This window comes from Haliotis rufescens, unplaced genomic scaffold (assembly GCF_023055435.1).
Source record: "Haliotis rufescens isolate VD_foot unplaced genomic scaffold, xgHalRufe1.0.p SCAF_2, whole genome shotgun sequence".
NCBI lineage: Eukaryota > Metazoa > Mollusca > Gastropoda > Lepetellida > Haliotidae > Haliotis > Haliotis rufescens.
Window position 1 is genome coordinate 10,878,499 of NW_025963890.1, and position 18,095 is coordinate 10,896,593.

At 41.3% G+C, this 18,095-nt stretch overlaps 1 protein-coding gene across 1 annotated transcript in view; it reads right to left on the bottom strand.

Moving 5' to 3' along the window:
• Positions 1–6,802, bottom strand: part of LOC124136135 — a 54,380-nt gene extending 47,578 nt beyond the window's left edge. The window contains exon 1 of the mRNA XM_046501947.2: positions 6,279–6,802. Coding sequence (XP_046357903.2) covers positions 6,279–6,579 — 301 coding nt within the window. The 5' untranslated portion in view covers positions 6,580–6,802. The remainder of the gene's footprint in view (positions 1–6,278) is intronic.
• Positions 6,803–18,095: the final 11,293 nt, after the last annotated feature.

Sequence of the window (18,095 nt, forward strand, 5' to 3'; positions counted from 1 at the left end):
TTTCTGTGTGTGGAGTAAAACAATTTCTTACATTATTTTATCAGAACATCCAACTTCTAAAGTGAACAATTTATCTTTTTTGGACATGTTATGTTCATCGAACATTTTCCGGAAGGGAATGTGAATGTGAAATCACTGTTTCATGTTTTCTGTCAGAGGTTTCAAGGACGTCTGTCGTGTGCCCTTAAGAAGAAAGGCTAAGCTAAATGTCACAACGATGAATACTGAAGGGCAAATCTAAATCTGAGAACATAGTGAAATATTAAGCTCTCTTTATATTGATATATACACTTAAAACACATTATTGAATACAGACATTAATATTTTAGTTCTGGTGGTTTTCTGAAAAAGTTTGAAAATTGTTGTCAACGTTTTGTGAGGTGAGATGACGTGGAATTGGGTTTAACGTTGCGTCCAAGATTTTTGCACTTTAATAGCGACGTGTGTGTGTGATATTGTACTAGTCCGGACTGATGCTGATTTATAGTGCCAGCTCACTGAGATACCATGCTGCATGTTACCCATATCAGACACAGTATACCCACCAGTCCTTGTTTCAGACTCTTAATGCCGAGCGCCAGACAGAGTAACAAGTACCATCTTTCAATGTCTTTTGGTATGACGCGGCCGGGGATCGAACCCCAAACCTTCCGCTCTCCGGGCGGACGCTCTACCACTAGACCACGAGTCAACGTTTTGTCTTAATGTTAAGTTCACACCAAAACATAATATCGCAAACAGATGAAAGTAATGCTCCCTCGCTTCAGCGTAACAGGGGTAGACACCACTGGTCATATCCAACTAGTTTGAAGCTAATTTCGGACCAGTGGTTATGTCTGCCATCTATTCAGAACGCTCGATGACTACCTCTAAATCTCTGAAGAAGCAGTCCCGTTTCACTAATGATGAGCTGATGGGCTCTCAAGTCCGACCGGTTCACCCTTGGACCAGCGAAGATGAGGGACATTGAGAGAGTAGAATGTGTAAGTGTCTCTTTATCAGGACTGCCTAGGGTGACATGTCATGTTCTTTATCAACGTCACGATGTTCTTTGGAGATAGGGTGTTCCAGCTACTGTCATGTTTATTGTCCGTATAGGCCATCTCAAGGCTGCAAAACCACCTGTAGATATCTCATGGTCACTAAGTTGTGCTGTCATCTCTTTCAGTCAACTCCCAGTTGTAGTTGACAAAGAAAGGTGAGTGAATAACTGGGCCAGGCAAACCTGTGGCTGATAGCTTTGTGTGTTGTTTAACGCCTCCCTCGGCAATATTCCAGCATTATGAAGGCGGTCTGTAAATTATCGAGTCTGGACAAGACATTCCAGAGATTGACATCATGAGCCTCGATCCATGCAATTGGGATACGATGACATGCATCGACCAAGTCAGCGAGCCTGACCACCCGACCCCTTTAGTCGCCTTTTACGGCAAGCATGGGTTGCTGAAGACCTATTCTACCCCGGATGTTCACGGGTCCGTGGAAGCACTGCAACGGTACACCGGGCAGGATTCACACAATCAATGATCCACTGATCCACATTTCCCCCACTCCGACGACAATCACAGGATCTGGTCCTCAAAAAGAAGGCTGTTGTTTTCCAGAACAGTCACACATTCATCTGTTTCACACTAAGAAATATCACAGCATCTGAAAGTCCAAGCATCAATCCAGACCGTTTGGGTACGAATACACACTAACACATCCAGGTCCTGTGGTCACAATCCACCCACGACCCACACTCATCAGCCATTGTGTTCATCCCATCCTAAATTATCTATCTATAGCACAGGGACCTCTGTGAGTCAGAACCTAGCCGACTTATGTCTTTGTCAGATGGCTGTATAGAACAGCTACCCGTTGTATACGGACTATGGGCACGGGTGGCCCAGTAGTCTAAGGTGACTCAATTTGCTGTGCAGAGTGACGTCCCTTGGGCACGCCACCTATGATCGTGGGTTCGAATCCCGGTTCGCTCCGATTATGCGTCTAGGTTCACCAGCACCATACCCGTGCTCGTGGGTTTCATCAAAGTGGTAAACGTCTGAGACCTGCATCACTTAAGGCTTTCCTCCCACAAAAAGCTGGCACGCCCTGATAGAACTGGAATACTGTTGCGAGCGGCGTTAACCCAAATCACTCACTCGTATACGCACTCTTTACTGTCCTAAATACCAACAAGGACAGTGCAGACATTAACCACTAACCAGAGATCACCGTGCACATATATTTGCTATCAATCACGCTTCCCATGTATCCAGATTGCCTGATCTCACACGTTGATCAGATAAACGTCGGTTCGTGGTGTTATAATTATAACTAATCGGTGCTGAGATATGAATATCTTGACATAATTGTGATTAATTGGTAAGTCTGGGGATATGTATTGATCAAAGCAGCGTGGTTTCGACTAAGACATGTAATGGCGGTTGATTTTCTTAATGGCCCATGTGGCATATTATGGAATAGAAATACAATCACGTATTGTGTTTCAACGTCAGGGGGGTCTGGATGCAGGGCTATCCATGTATGGTCTGTTGCTATCGTGTGTGTAAGCAGGACAAACACCATGGTGTGCAACAAAGCTATGGGAACAATTTGTAGTAGGGCAAATATTTGCCCTCCCGTCAATGCTTTACAATAACTTTACAATATCTGTAGTCATATATCGACAAGAGGAAGATGTGTGTGTGTGTGTGTGTGTGTGTGTGTGTGTGTGTGTGTGTGTGTGTGTGTGTGTGTGTGTGTGTGTGTGTCACTGTTTCATGTTTTCTGTCAGAGGTTTCAAGGACGTCTGTCGTGTGCCCTTAAGAAGAAAGGCTAAGCTAAATGTCACAACGATGAATGCTGAAGGGCAAATCTAAATCTGAGAACAAAGTGAAATATTAAGCTCTCTTTATATTGATATATACACTTAAAATACATTATTGAAAACCAACAGTAATATTTCAGTTCTGATGGGTTTCTTAAATAGTTTGAAATTTGTTTTGTGAGGTGAGGTGAAACTGGGTTTAACGTCGCGTCCAAGATAATTGCACCTATATAGCGACGTGCATGCACGTGTGTGTGTGTGTGTGTGCGAGTGTGCGTGTGTGCGTGTGTGTGTGTGTGTTGGTGCTTAAACACGTACTCAGCAATATTATGGGTATACGACGGCGGCCTGTAAATAATCGAGAGGAACGGACAATCCAGTGATTGATAATGTGAGCAACGAGCCATTAAGTCGCCTCGTACGACCAGCATAAGTTGTTATGGATCGGGTCTATTTCGGAATTCCAATGGGGTAGTAAGATGTACATTAACTTGATCCTTCTAATACAAGGAAAAACGACAGTAGCATATCTCCATCACCATCACTCATATAAGCCAGATCGTTATTTAGTGTGCCGGGAGGTTGTTGTCGGTTCTTCGGTTCTCAGGGTGGGCCAGAGGTCATAAGTGTTTACGTGGCTTTTAGGCAGCATTGCGACAAACAAAACGTATTCTTTTACAAAAACACATACTTTTTACATTTGCAGATATTTTATGTAATACACCAGTATATATGAATTACAGCTTTATGTACTCAATCGTTAAAGGATCTTTGTAAGCGAATGAGTAAGGTTTTATGCCACTTTTAACTATAGTCCGGCAATATCACGGTAGGGACAGTAGTATGGACTCTACGCATCTAACCAATCTAACCATCTAACCACAAGGCTACGCAACCGCCCTTTTTAAAAAGTACCCAGATGCCTTGAGCTGCACCAGAGAAAAACGTTGTGTTATTCTCGTCATATTCGTGTTTCTTACTCTGGTAAAGGCATCTTGTACGTATAGTATATATACTTACTGAACAATGTATTTGTTGTTTATCACAAAACGAAAGCCAAACTAAGTATATCAAAGACCTTACACAGTTTTGACATTCAACCGAAGGGACGTCAATAACGAAATCTAACATAACATCTAATCTATTAACGCCTCAATCAATCCACCAGACCGTTAAGCACAAGCACCTACCTCAAGGCAAATCTATTCACACACTGGCGTAACCATTAGATTGCTTTGACTATGATCAACAAACATCTCCAGTCAAGCAATGGCCGTGTTCCGCAACACGAATTTTAAAGACCTTCAATAATCTTCTAAATTACAAATCCATTAAGTAAGAAGGTTGTATTAATTAAGACGATATGAACCTGAGATATATAGTTATTATGAAGAAATAAATACTTAAATGTGGAATTAGGGTGTCATTGTGTGGGGTTAACCTAATTCGCTTAGCTGCATTCGAAACGTTTTGGGGTTATCGCCTCGTCCATGTGAATCGGACCAGATGGGAGTTTGGGGATTACTGAGCCAAGTTGAGTGTTGCTGGTTTCAAGTGTAGCTTGTATTTACGACTTCATTTGATGACTAAACTTCCCACTTGCGATGAATCGTTCGTCCTTGAGGTGACATATTTTGCAAACTCATACTGCAATTGTGTCAATGAAAGGCCTTCGGCTCATTTGAAATCTAATCGGTGTTTTCCCGTCTATGCCTGACTAAGCTAAATAAAACAGCCCTCACCTTCAAGTGTTCAGCCTTAGAGTTTGCATTTGTGTTTTTAACTTTACGATCATTCCCAACAATCCTCGACATTCATCAAAGTGTGTTTACTTTCGCGGGTCTCACTGTGACAGAATATGCCAATTATTTCTTTTCATTTTGAAACAGTGTTAGCTACAAGTCGATACAATTGAGCGTGTGTCCTAATCGATTTGGACATATACGCTCAGTAATAATATCATTGGAGTTAAGCAGACATTAGACTGTGAGCCAATATTGATTTACTTTAATCACGATTTACTATCAAAGTAGCATTGCTATACTAGATTCAAAAGAGCATGTGTTCATGTGGTGATATTAAATTTTCTATCCATTTCAGATTGACACAATTTGATATGACCAAACAATCTCAAATAAGTGAAATGCAAACAGTAAATAGGAAATCTATTTTCAATCGACCTACCCTTGAACAATAATCCTGGATCATCTAGTAATTTACGTTTTTGTGAACGGGATGAAAGAGTTTTTCGGCAACCCTGAATCACGTGCAGCACGAGATTAACATGTTATGAAACGCATGGCTTTTAACATGTTATGAAACGCATGGATTTATGATTGGCAGTGTAGATTTCAACTTGGCTTAGCTAATGCCTGCATTTCATGTAGCACGGGTTGAACGACCAGCCGACCGAGTGATTGATGTAATACTCAGTAACATGGGATATATATTCATATCAGTGGGAATTCCTGAACATGTGATATTACTCGTATAATTAGGAATGTGTACATTTATATTGTACTTTTATTTCATGTCGTATATGAAGATCAGTATATCATATTGCTACTGATTTTAACAATTATTGATCTTAAACAATGCAATTTGTTTATGACATTTATGAATGATATATTTATTAAAGAATGTATATATGTTCATGGTTGTGTATTCATGTGCCACTGTGGATGGTGTTAACAGAATAAAAACCTTTGAATAAATTATATAGGCTATGTTTTCCATGATCACGAAGCTAGTCGTGACACTTACTTGAACATGCAGAGCGCAAGCATTAATTGTCATGTTTTAATATCGTGTCATCTTCATTTATCTAATTGCCTGCGTCTAAACCGTGATGTGTCTCGTCTCATACAGATCAGGTTGGTATAGGAAACAATTATCAACTACAGGAAACCACAAAAGGAAACGTTTTTTGATGTATTCTCATACATGCTTCTTTGTAATTTCCAGCTGTGTTTTTTCAGTATGTCGTAAGATATATCAGTGATCAACTCTGTTGTTTTCTGCCTTACCTAACGCACATACGACATCCAGCACAGGCCAAGATTAGACTATTTGATTTGAAATTATATATATGATGATGACACTGTTGTAGATGCGTGAATTTTTTTTCCAAATAAAAATGGCACGTTGTGATAAAGCAAACTGCTAGCAACGAGAGCAAGACCGACCAACTCCACACAACAACAAACACGTTTACAGCCCGCTAGCAACGCATTTCCACAATGTATCCATGAAAAAAATCCCTCTTTAGTGAGACTGTTTATATAGTCCTGAAAAGACTCTTGCCTAATATACGTCCACTTACAACAAGCAACGGTAATATTTTTCTTCATTGAGGCAATCACGTCTGAGAACTTAGAACAGTTTCGTCACAGTTGCACCATGTTTCTTATGTTTGTGATCGTCTGCTTTCATCGTCTCTACGTGGAAAACACCAAATCTCACTTACCTTTGAAAGAAGCCGGTATGTCCAACTGATCCCCAGTCACCGTGTAATCATTGGCTCTTTTCTCCCACTGAAGTCGTCTGCCTAAAACAATTTTCCTCCGCCGAACTTCCAACACATGCAGAACGTCATTTTGTTCACTTGACCCAGGTATATATTTTGACAGATCTCCTTTGTGAGCTTTAACATAAAAAGGCAGACGACAGTTCGACACTATTTGCCGTAAAGTCCTCGGTCGATCGTCCCACACCATGTCTTTAGGCGTATGTTTAGAAACACTGTCAAGCTCGCTTTCGTCCGCCATGTTGAATCAGCTTGACAACAGAACGCAGATACGTCCCATAGGTAAAATATGATCCGCCAGCGATCTCAGCTCGGTTGCGGTGCCCGGGTCATTGTTCACTGGCTCCTAGCGGGATGAACAGAACAGACCGTCTCACCGTGACCTGCAAGGAGAATACGAGTGGCCCACACTGTCCAACGGCGCGTGCCCGCCTGGGAGATTGTCAATATTCGCTAAGCACCTGACAGCCAACCAAATCAAAGGACCAGGTAAAAATAGCGAGCCGAGACTTGCAACTTCAACCGCGAACCGGTTTGTGTCGTCTGCTCGCTGGATATGCCATACCAGTTTACATACATGAAAAAGCAGTTTGAATTATTTATTCGATTGATCAAAACCATACCCGTATTTACATAAGCGCTTGTTAATTTTCTCGTAACATATTATAGATTTGACACTGCAAACGTAATATGAATTACTGTACAAGCTAGATTATAAATACATCCACCTTTGATTGGGCTTTTTTCCTGTTTCCATGATACACAAGATTGATTCTCATAATGTCAATATATATTTATTAATAAATAGAACGGCATATATGATTATCCCTTTCAAATAATGAGTAGTATATATTATTCGAGAATACCGATAGTGGATGTTTACATAGATAGTGTTTAAGTGTAATTAAACATCGTATAATGGCCTAATTAGGTGCCTTGTCCATGCGCTCGCTTGTCACGCTAATTCGGGTTCAGTTCTCTGCATGGGGACAACTGTAAAGTCATGCCTACCCATCGTGTTATAATCAGTTTATTGCTAAACTGTAAATGAAATAGCTCAATTATCAGTGCTATAAACACCGCTTATATATTCAAAGGTGCGCGTTTACAAGTTAGGGTCACAGTGACATTTGGTATTATGTCATCCACTGAGTATAAACACTTAAGCCTTCTGTTCTGTGGCAGTGATTTATCGTATTGTTCGTTATTAGGAGTTTATATCCTGGCAAGGACGTATTACTTACATAGTTCTCTAATAAATTACTTTCTATGTAATCTCTACTCCGTTTCTTGAGGAGGGGTATACGTCCAGTTTATCGCTGAACGTGGGAAGATGGGTACGATAGCGTCTAAAGTAGCCTGAGGTAGCCTACCCTCCACCGTCACCCGATCATTGCAACACCCTCGGGTGTCTACACGTGGAGGGGAGTTGGAAAGATTAACGTGGATGGAGCGTCAGATAAGTACGTCCAATTAAGGAGAGAGGGCGAGGAATGTGTACGATTTGGAGTTTGCTTTTAGAAATATTCCAGCAATATCACGGCGGGGACACCAGAAAATTGGCTTCACACATTGTACCCATGTGGGGAATCGAACCTGGGCCTTCGGTGTGAAGAGCGAACGCTTTGACCACTTGGCCACCCCAGCGCTCCTGGAGAGGAAGAAGGAAAGAGAGAAGAACATGTATGTTCAGCAATATATCAGTCTTAAAGAGAGAAAAAGGGCATATGAAGAGGGAAGGGAAGGAGAGAGAGATGGGGAAGGGCGAGAAGGAAGAGGGAGGGGCGGGGGAAGACGGATGAATCCTCATACACAGATAATAAAGCATTTACGTTTATAACAAATTGATATATACCTGTATGCGTCTGCCTACCATCGTGGTTTTGATGCATGTCCTCGCGTATAGCAATGCTCATGATGTCGATCACTGGATTGTATGGTCCAGACGCAATATGTACAGACCGCCGTCATACAGCTGGAATATTCAGGAATATACTGAAATATTAAGTGCAGCGTTAAACAAAACAAAAACCCAAGAAAACAACCGTTCTTAATCGATCTCAGGTGAGGGAGACGTGATTTCGGATATCGAGAAGGAATCATTATAAACAACAGAAGCCATTGATTGTAGAGCCCCCTTCAGAGCACACCTCCCCTCCGTACCAGGGGGTCCCACGCCCTAATCACCCTCACACCTGCAGCTATCATTCAGGTAAATGTTTATGTCCCTACTTAAGACGCTATCCCCACTGGTCACCGTGTTCAACGGGCCTCCTTGACCACAGGGCAGTCATCCCTTCATGGAGGTCATGATCTGACGCGGCGACCAGTGCTACCTGCGGCCACTGTCCGATTCCGGCCGGACCTCACACACACCGACAACCTACATATTCTACTTGTAAGACTTAGGGTTAACAGGTGAACACGTTGTTGTGAGAATGTTGGGCCGGAATTAACACACGTGGTCATAATTGAAATGTCTGTGTGCTCGAAGAAATTCAGAGGTCAGGGATAGTCATTCAACATGATTCTTAATATAAGATGTGATATATTTTATTAATTGCAGAATTGTTAAGACTTGAAAATATGTTACAGTTCCGATTCCATTGTTTAAGACATTTGGTAGGTTGTGAAGCATACATTACTTAGATACATGACATGGTGTGTATTTAATATGTATATACTTCATATACTGCGCCACTCTTAAAAAGTCACCCTTGTATTCAGTCGATGAGTGAGTGTGTGAGTGAGTATGGTTTTACGCCGCTTTTAGCAATATTCCAGCAATATCACGGCCGGGGACACCAGAAATGGGCTTCACACATTGAACCCATGTCGGGAATCGAACCCAGGTCTTCGGCGTGACGTGCGAACGCTTTAACCACTGGACTACCCGACCGCCCCCACTCGATGAGATAAAAGTGGTATTTGACCAAAAAATGGGATATCTCTATATTTCCGTAGAAACTCTGGCCGAAGAGAGTAGTGTATGTCATGTACTTGATAAATATTTTCAGTGAGGGGGTTTACATTAGGTCAATAAAACTTTATTGAAAATGGGTGTGAATTAATTAATACGTTAAATTTAATTACTATATAAAAATTATGTGAAAATATCAATTTCCGAATCATATTTATACATTTTTGACATTCCTGTATTATACATATGTACATATTCACACGGTTATATGTTTTGTTATTTCACCTCTAATTACGTTATAATTATGTAATCCAATATTACTACCACATTGCTGCTGAGGGGCGGTCGGGTAGCCAAGTGTTTAAAGCGTTCGCTCGTCACGCCGAAGACCCGGGTTCGATTCCCGACATGGGTACAATGTGTGAAGCCCATTTCTGGTGTCCCCCGACGTGATATTGCTGGAATAGTGCTAAAGGCGGCGTAAAACCGCACGCACACACACACACACACACACACACACACACACTGCACGGAATTGTTTTTATGGCACGTCGATACAGTGAGGTTATCCGATAGTTACACCCTGTGGATATACTATAATTAGAAATAACATTCAATAATGTTTTTAAAATTCGATTTTATTCAGAAAAACGGGAGAAAAATAGACTATAGGTGACACTTTGCATATCTAGTATTAAAGTTAATTCCTAAAAAAAAAAACCATTGGAGATTTATCAAAACAGCTGTACACATGGCCATCGTGTATTTGTCGTTTAGTGTAGACACTATGTTTGCAGAGTGCTTGAACACTACATGCCTTTCCGGGGCACGGGTGGCCCAGTCGTCTAAGGCGCCGCGATCGCTGTGCAGAGTTGCGTCCCTTAGGCACGCCAGAAACCTATGATTGTGGGTTCGAATCCCGGTTCGCCCTGCTTATGTTTCTAGGTTTTTCAGCACCATACCCCTGCTCGTGGGTTTCACCGAAATGGTAAACGTCTGAGACCTGCATCACTTCGGGCTTTCCTCCCACTTTAAGCTAACACGCCGTGATATAACTGGAATAATGTTAAAAGCGGCGTTAAACCCAACTCACTCACATATGCCTTTCCAACATCATCTTACTTTATCCTTTCACGAGACAGGTACATGATCACAGTTCGTTACGTCAATCAAGGGATGTGATCATTATTTAAAGAAATGTATTTATCATTAATTATGTACAGGAAGCTGCTTGATGGGATGACCTTCTGACATATTATTTGAAGACATCCAGACGGATACCCAGAGAAAGAGAAATATCAAATGGCTACGTTAAATATTTAAAGGCGCACATCCACCTACAAAGAGCGGCATACCAGGTGCGATTTATATGTGTTACGCATTACTGGGCGTGGTCTCCTCGGAATTATTGTCACCCACCGTGGCATAAAGTATTGATGAAGTTATGTGAATGTGATGGCGATGTGTTCGGGATCAAGTTCCAATGGGAACGCCATGTTTAGTTTTGAATTCAGTGTTGATATGGTGTAATCGATGCACGTGTGTGCTAGCGCTGTGTGCTGACACCCGTCTACAGTGTCACTTGCCATCTTCGTGTGGAGCTCTATCTGTTCCCCTAATGTCTCCGTGTGTTATTTTCTGTCACTCCACTTTTCTCGTTATTGTCGGTTGCCTGTCCTTTTGCTTTTTTTTAATTGTCTCCTTTTCACTTTTTTATCGTCAATTTCTCGTTTCTTCCACTCTGGCTGATTGTCTCATTTTCTCTGTCTTTGTCGCTATACGTCTCCTTTTCTCTCCCCCTCCCCCATCAACCGTCTCCTTTTACTTTTCGTTGTCAATCAGTGTCTCCTTTTGTTTTTCGCCATTTTTCTCTGCTTTACTGTTATGTGTTTTAGCCGTTTATGTTATTCTTCTCAGCTTGTTTGGTTACAAAAGACAACCGAGCGTACATCAAGGTGCTCTTCCAATCTCCCGTCAACGAATTCATCTCGGAAACTGTTTTGATATGTAAGACGTTTCTGACAATAAAGGGGTTTCTTGTCTATTAATAGCATTACAATTAAAGATACGTTCCTATTTTAATATTAAAAATAACAATAATTCAAATTGCATGAACTTTCTTCGGAAGCTATATAACAAGTTTAGGTCTAAATTTGGCCATGTTTACACCATGGTATGTAAATTCTGCTTATAATTTGATGAATTTAAAGTTACCAAATTGGCAATTTAAATCCCATGAGGTAAGTCAGGGTATATTATGGCATGGTTTGAGCCAGGTGAGCTACAGCCGCCCAGGTCGTGTTTATTGTGTTTCCTGTACTTTTCGTTGTCACTTTTGCTGACTTCTGTTTAACTCAGGTCACGGCCCTAGCAGGTAGAAACATTACACGTAGAATGATTAGGAAGACCACATAGTGCATGGTGTATGCATAATGTCCTTGTCAGGGTCAGAGTTCACACAGTGTCATGATAGGTCAGTAGCGTAAAGGTCATTTTGAATGCATTACTAAGAGCTTATCATCCAATACATTACAATGTTAATGTGACCACAAACCTCACGAACTGTTCATGTAGTTGGGGTTTACACCCTGCCGTTTCATGTATTTAGACCTTGTAAATATGACGTAGCTTTTCTTCGTAATGACGTTTGTTGTATGAAAATAGTGCATGGCAAAATTATGGACAATGGACATCGTGGCAGTTTAGTTTTACGGACAAACTATTTTCAGCTCTCAATGGACACTAATGAACTCTGTCTGCTCGCTACGAATGATTGTTGATGCTGTGTAGAACGCCCTAAGACGCGAAATCCTTGGGGTTTAACAAATCGATTTGAAAGAAATTTGCTTCCAACCTCAACAGTGATGCTATATATCAGTTAAATGTTAGTTACGTGGTTTGGAATTAACAATCACCTTATTATCGAAAGGAGAAGACGAAGTATAAGGCAACTAAAACTGACATTTGTGAGTATTTTATCTTGTAACGGGACATGACTATAACATGGAGAAATAACTATACCTATATGCACGTCAGTGGCCTTTAAACAACATACTACCAGTCCTAGTTATCCGATCTTAAAACGTAAGTATGAAAACAGAATGATTGAAACTTTCAATCATATCTACACTTTCACGTATTCGTTGCATTTCTGAAAGTATTCCCCGTTCTTTAAAGTTCTAGTTGACCAGGATGGATTTATATTTTCGGTAATGTCATCTGGATGACATTCTTCCAATATACACTGTCGGGCAAAGGAATATACACTTGAATATTGGATTTACCTCAAAATTATAAAGGTTATCAAAACGATACTGGGCTGAAAACAGTTGTCGAAAGACTGCAAACTTAAAGTCCAAACACAGCTGCCATACCCGTATGAAATACATCACCATCGAATAGCCATTTGTTGTTTGTTTTCAGTTTTAGTCACTATCAAACATGGGCGTATACTTTCGTTTGTCCGGCAGTTTATACGCATATACGAATAGGTCAATGGGCATATTTGCAGACCAAATAGATCCTGTTGTGATACAAACATCATTACGAGATTTACAATCACGAAAATGTGTGAATAATACCCTTGTATCCGAATCAGTTGTAAGAAATAACAGTAAAATTCAATAAACATATAGTTGTGCAAAATCTCTCCAATTCAAACGTTAGGTATGTTTGATTTCAATTTGCTTAATTTCTCACACCATCAATAAACAAATTGCGGTGCCTTCACATCGACCCGCTGAGTCGACCTCAACGAAATGTCAAACTAAGAAAAACAACTACAAATACACTATAATCATTGAGCGGATGACTCCCGACCAGGTTTTCACTGTGATGAAGAAGTACATTGAATGATGTCACTCACAAGATATATTTACATCCCATCCCACCTCAAGTGTCAATTTGTCCCCATTTTTAAATACTAGCGTTCACCGCCTTTGCTTGAGATGTGCAAATAACGGTTAACTGTCGCCATGTCTCCCCCGCGATCAACGTGGTGTTTCTACGACTTTGATTGCTACAGCATTGCCAACTGTTGAGCATGCGCCAGCTGTTCTTGGTGTCTGTTGCTAGTGTTAACTGTAAATAGGCGATATACAGTGAACACCTTTAATCCCATTAATCTTGTAAAACTGTGTGGATTAACAAAGGACGGGATTTGATACGAGGTCGTTTTTGTCAACTTGAACTGGTAAATTTGAGAAATGATTAAACATCTTTGACATTTTTATAAATGTCATTTGAATGTTTGTGTGACCGTGAACTAGCATTTTGTCTTTTTAACACAGTGACTGTTTTTAACACGTATTTGCTGTTTCGTAATCTTTGAACTTGAGGTAGTCTTCACAAAAGCCGATCCGATGAAACGTAAAGACAGAAGAACAAACACACGGGGAAACAAAGGGCCCAAGCTGTTCTCTTGAAGTTCTAAACATCAGCCTGTTCTCACACTTTAGCCGTACGCCTGTATGTCTGTCAAAAGTTTCGTTTATTGTTTAACGCCGTACTCAGAAATAGTCTAGCTACAGCTACATGTATATGGCGGCAGTCTGTAAATAAAATTAGTCTTGATAAGACAATCAAGTGATGACATCAAGAGCATCAATCTGCGTAATTAGAATACGATGAAATGTATCAAACAAGTCAGCGAGCCTGACCAGCCGATCCCGTCAGTCGCCTCTTACGTGAGTGAGTGAGTGAGTTGGGTTTACGCCGCTTTTAACAGTATTCCAGTTATATCGCGGCGTGTCAGCTTAATGTGGGAGGAAAGCCCGAAGTGATGCAGGTCTCAGACGTTTACCACTTCGGTGAAACCAACGTTAACGAGCACGGGTATGGTGCTGACAAACCTAGAAACATAATCGGGGCGAACCGGGATTCGAACCCACAATCATAGGTTTCTGGCGTGCCCAAGGGACGCAACTCTGCACAGCGAATCGCGGCGCCTTAGACGACTGGGCCACCCGTGCCCCCCGGCCTCTTACGACAAGCATGAACGTGGCCTTAAGAGGCGACTCAAAAGAATCGCGTGGTCAGACTTGGCGAATCGGTTGACTGCGTGTCATCATACCCCGACGTCAACTACACTGGACATGTTATCATGATATCAACCACTGGTTTTTCTGGTCCATCCAAATGTCGGATTTTTGTTTTAATATGTTTGTCGTGACTTACATAGTTTGCCCCAAAAGGCCGATTTCTTGCAGAACCCTTTACGGATAAACGGATCAGGTCTACGGAATAATATCCAAAGTATATAAGACGTCCACGTCCTCGACCTCATCCTCGTCCACGTCATCGTCCTCGGCCACGTCCTCGTCCTCGCCCACGCCCTCGCCCTCGTCCACGTCCTCGCCCTCGCCCTCGCCCTCGCCCACGTCCTCGTCCTCGTCCACTTCCTCGTCCACGTCCTCGTCCACATCCTCGTCCTCGTCCTCGTCCTCGTCCTCGTCCTCGTCCACGTACTCGTCCACATCCTCGCCCTCGCTCACGTCCACGTCCTCGTCCTCCCCCTCGCTCTCGCCTACGTCCACGTCCTCGACCTAATCCTCGTCCTCGCCCTCGTCCACGTCCACGATTCATTGCGCTCCGTTGTATTGACAGCGCAACACGTGAATAGCGTTTCATCAACCATGTTAATCTCATATACACATTAGCAACTTAAGTGATTAATGCCACTGTGTTGATAGGATTAAACAATAAAGCTGATTTTATTTGAGCACATCACCATGTGTTGACTTAAAGACATGTCAAGAATATTTTTTAAGAATTAACGTCATGCTTACACGGCAAGAAATTGTGATAAGGGATCAATACATTGACTATTGTTTTAGGTAATATAACCCTTTTTATCCTCTCAAACTGGCTTCCACAGGAGATATCGCTTGGATGGGATCAAGCTATATCTCCTAGATGATCGTTACAATGAATTGCATCACAAACAATGTTTTGCAGACCATCGGTGACCATGACCTTACAATTAACTGACGTCACATCTCTCTGCAGCTGAAGGTGGTTATAGCTCTACTCTTTACACCAAAGGCACTGGTTATTACTGTTTAAAGGGTTGGAAAGAATGATTTTGTTCGATAAATAGAATCTCACCCTTGTGTCTTTTGATACGCATACAGACATATAGACAGGCATGGTTTATTAAACGTGTCACATGAAGGGTATTGTTAGATATATGATACATAAAATCCCATTTTAACCAGCCTATATTGGGCTTATGTGAAATAGTATTATTTAATCATAAACCATGTATCTAAATCATCCTCTCGCGTTTTGATATCAAATGTCACAACTGAGATTTTCTATTTGTCAGTTGTGAAGTCAAGAGGATGATACCACTGAGAAAGTGAGCACAAAATTAAATTCAAGGAATGTTACATAATCATGACTTGTCACCATACAACAATGAACTGTTTTTGTATTGTTAATGGCGGGCGGAAATGACGTAATACTAATCGTGATGCCATGAGGCGATGCAGTGGCTGCTGCCCCATCACCTGCTGCCTTCTGTACCACCACCTGTTGACCGTGAAGGGAATACTGTAACACAATGTAACCAAACGTAACATTGAGGACATGATGTCATGGTCCAGTAACAGCTCGGTGACCTAGGTACATCACAGTCAGAGTTCACGGGCGCGCCCGCCCTTTACAACAGCTTATGTTAACATTCTGGTGATCTGCATTGAAGAGACTACCAGTGTATGTTGAAAGTATAAAACAATTGCAGAAATATAATTACTTTGTATGAATGCATTAGAGTGAGTGAGTGAGTGAGTGAGTGAGTTGGGTTTAACGCCGCTTTTAACATTATTCCAGTTATATCACGGCGTTGAATGCATTAGAGATTGTAGAGGAGTTATTTCCTGATTAAAATCACAGAATTGAGTAACGTCGTTTGTGTAGATATTGAAACATGCTACACTTTATTATTTGAATCTGTTCAGGAATAGTGAGTGAGTTAAAAGTTAACGTCGCATCGGCACTATCGCAGCCATATAGCGACGAGACCAAGTTAATATATTTACAATTTAGTCATTAATGCAAAGTTTTGTTTCAGGAATAGATCATAGAACGTGAGGTACCGTACTGACGGAATTAGTCTTAAGATTGTAATACACGAGAAGTTCAAACAGCCATTTTTACGATCGGAATGTTTGTTTGTTGTTTGACGCCGCACTCACAATATTCCAGCTGTTTGATGGCGGTCTGTAAATAATCGAATCTGGATCAGACAATCGAGTAATTGATATCCTGTGCATCGATCTACGCAATTTGGAGACGATGACATGCATCAACCATGTCAGCGAGCCTGACCACCCGATCCTGTTAGTCGCCTCTTACGACAAGTATAGTCGCTTTTTACGACAAGCACGGGTTGCTGAAGACATATTCTACCCCGGATCTTCACGGGTCTCGATAGGAATGAGATCACTTACAAACATCTTTAAACACAAGACCTTGTACAGTTGCATCAATAAGGTTATTGTGTGCACGTGGATGAGCCATGGGAACATGTGGAGTCTTGAATAGCCTTGATAGCTGACGTGATCACTTATACTGACCAAAAGTCAGTATATCGATATCGTCATACTGTAAATCATTAGTTTGTCTGGTCCGTGACTGAAGGGTATATACCCACTCACCTTTTGTTATAATAATATGTGAGATTATTTAATTGAATTAAAAATATTTAGGGTTGAGTGCAAAATATGCAAGCCTCTGTTGCTTATATCAATCTTACCAGTAACTACATGTAAGTACTTGACCATGAAGATACCATGAAGATGCCATGAAGATGCTATGATACGAAACACGGTGTCTCTGTAGTAAATCTAACATAATATTTTGTATTTTCATAAATCTGTCTGACAAATACCAAATCCTTTCACTCTTAAAAATACATGATGCTTTTACTGAAAACTATATTTTCATCCTCTTCATTTTTTATGGAAAACCTCGAAAGAAATCGATACTCTTGTTAGGTTTAAGCTGAGTGTTTGAACTGAAGCATAACAGAGGGGCACAATTTGGCTTTTATTTGCTGATTCCCCCTCGCATGAATAACACTTATCGTATCATAAATATCACCTCACGCCACATAAACACTTCCAGCGTGAACGACAGCCCACCTCCTACTCAGAAAGCCACAAACTTTGTTTGTTTTTAACATCGGATTACAACAAGGCGTGTAAATCTTACGGGACTTGTCAAAGAGTGACTGGTAGTTTTAACAGGCGATCAGTGGTGGTACAGGTTTTACGGTATCAGAGGACTCTAATCCGATGAATCGATAAAACGATGCATGTGCATCGAGTGTGAGGTCGTTCTTTTAGAAGTAGCAGTCTTCGTTCGTAGTAGGAGAGGTAGAAGCGGTATAGTAGTAGTGGTAACAGTGGTAGGAGTACTAGTACTAGTAGAAGCAGCAGTAGACGTGGTAGTGGTATAAGTAGTTGTTGAAGTAGAAGTAGCAGCAATAGAGTGAGTGAGTAAGTGAATATGGTTTTACGCCGCTTTTAGCAATATTCGAGCAATATCACGGCGGGGGACACCGGAAATGGGATTCACACATTTTACCCATGTCGGGAATCGAACCCGGGTCTTCGGCGTGACGAGCGAACGCTTTAACCACTAGGCTACCCGACCGCCCCTCAGCAGTAGAAGTAGAAGTAGTAGTGGTGGTGGGAGTACTGCGTCAATAGTTGTATTATTATTATTATTATTATTAGTAGTAGTAGTAGTAGTAGTAGTAGTGGTAGTGGTGGTAGTAATACTAGTAGAAGTGATAGTGTCAGCAGTATAAATAGTATTAGTAGTGGTACTAG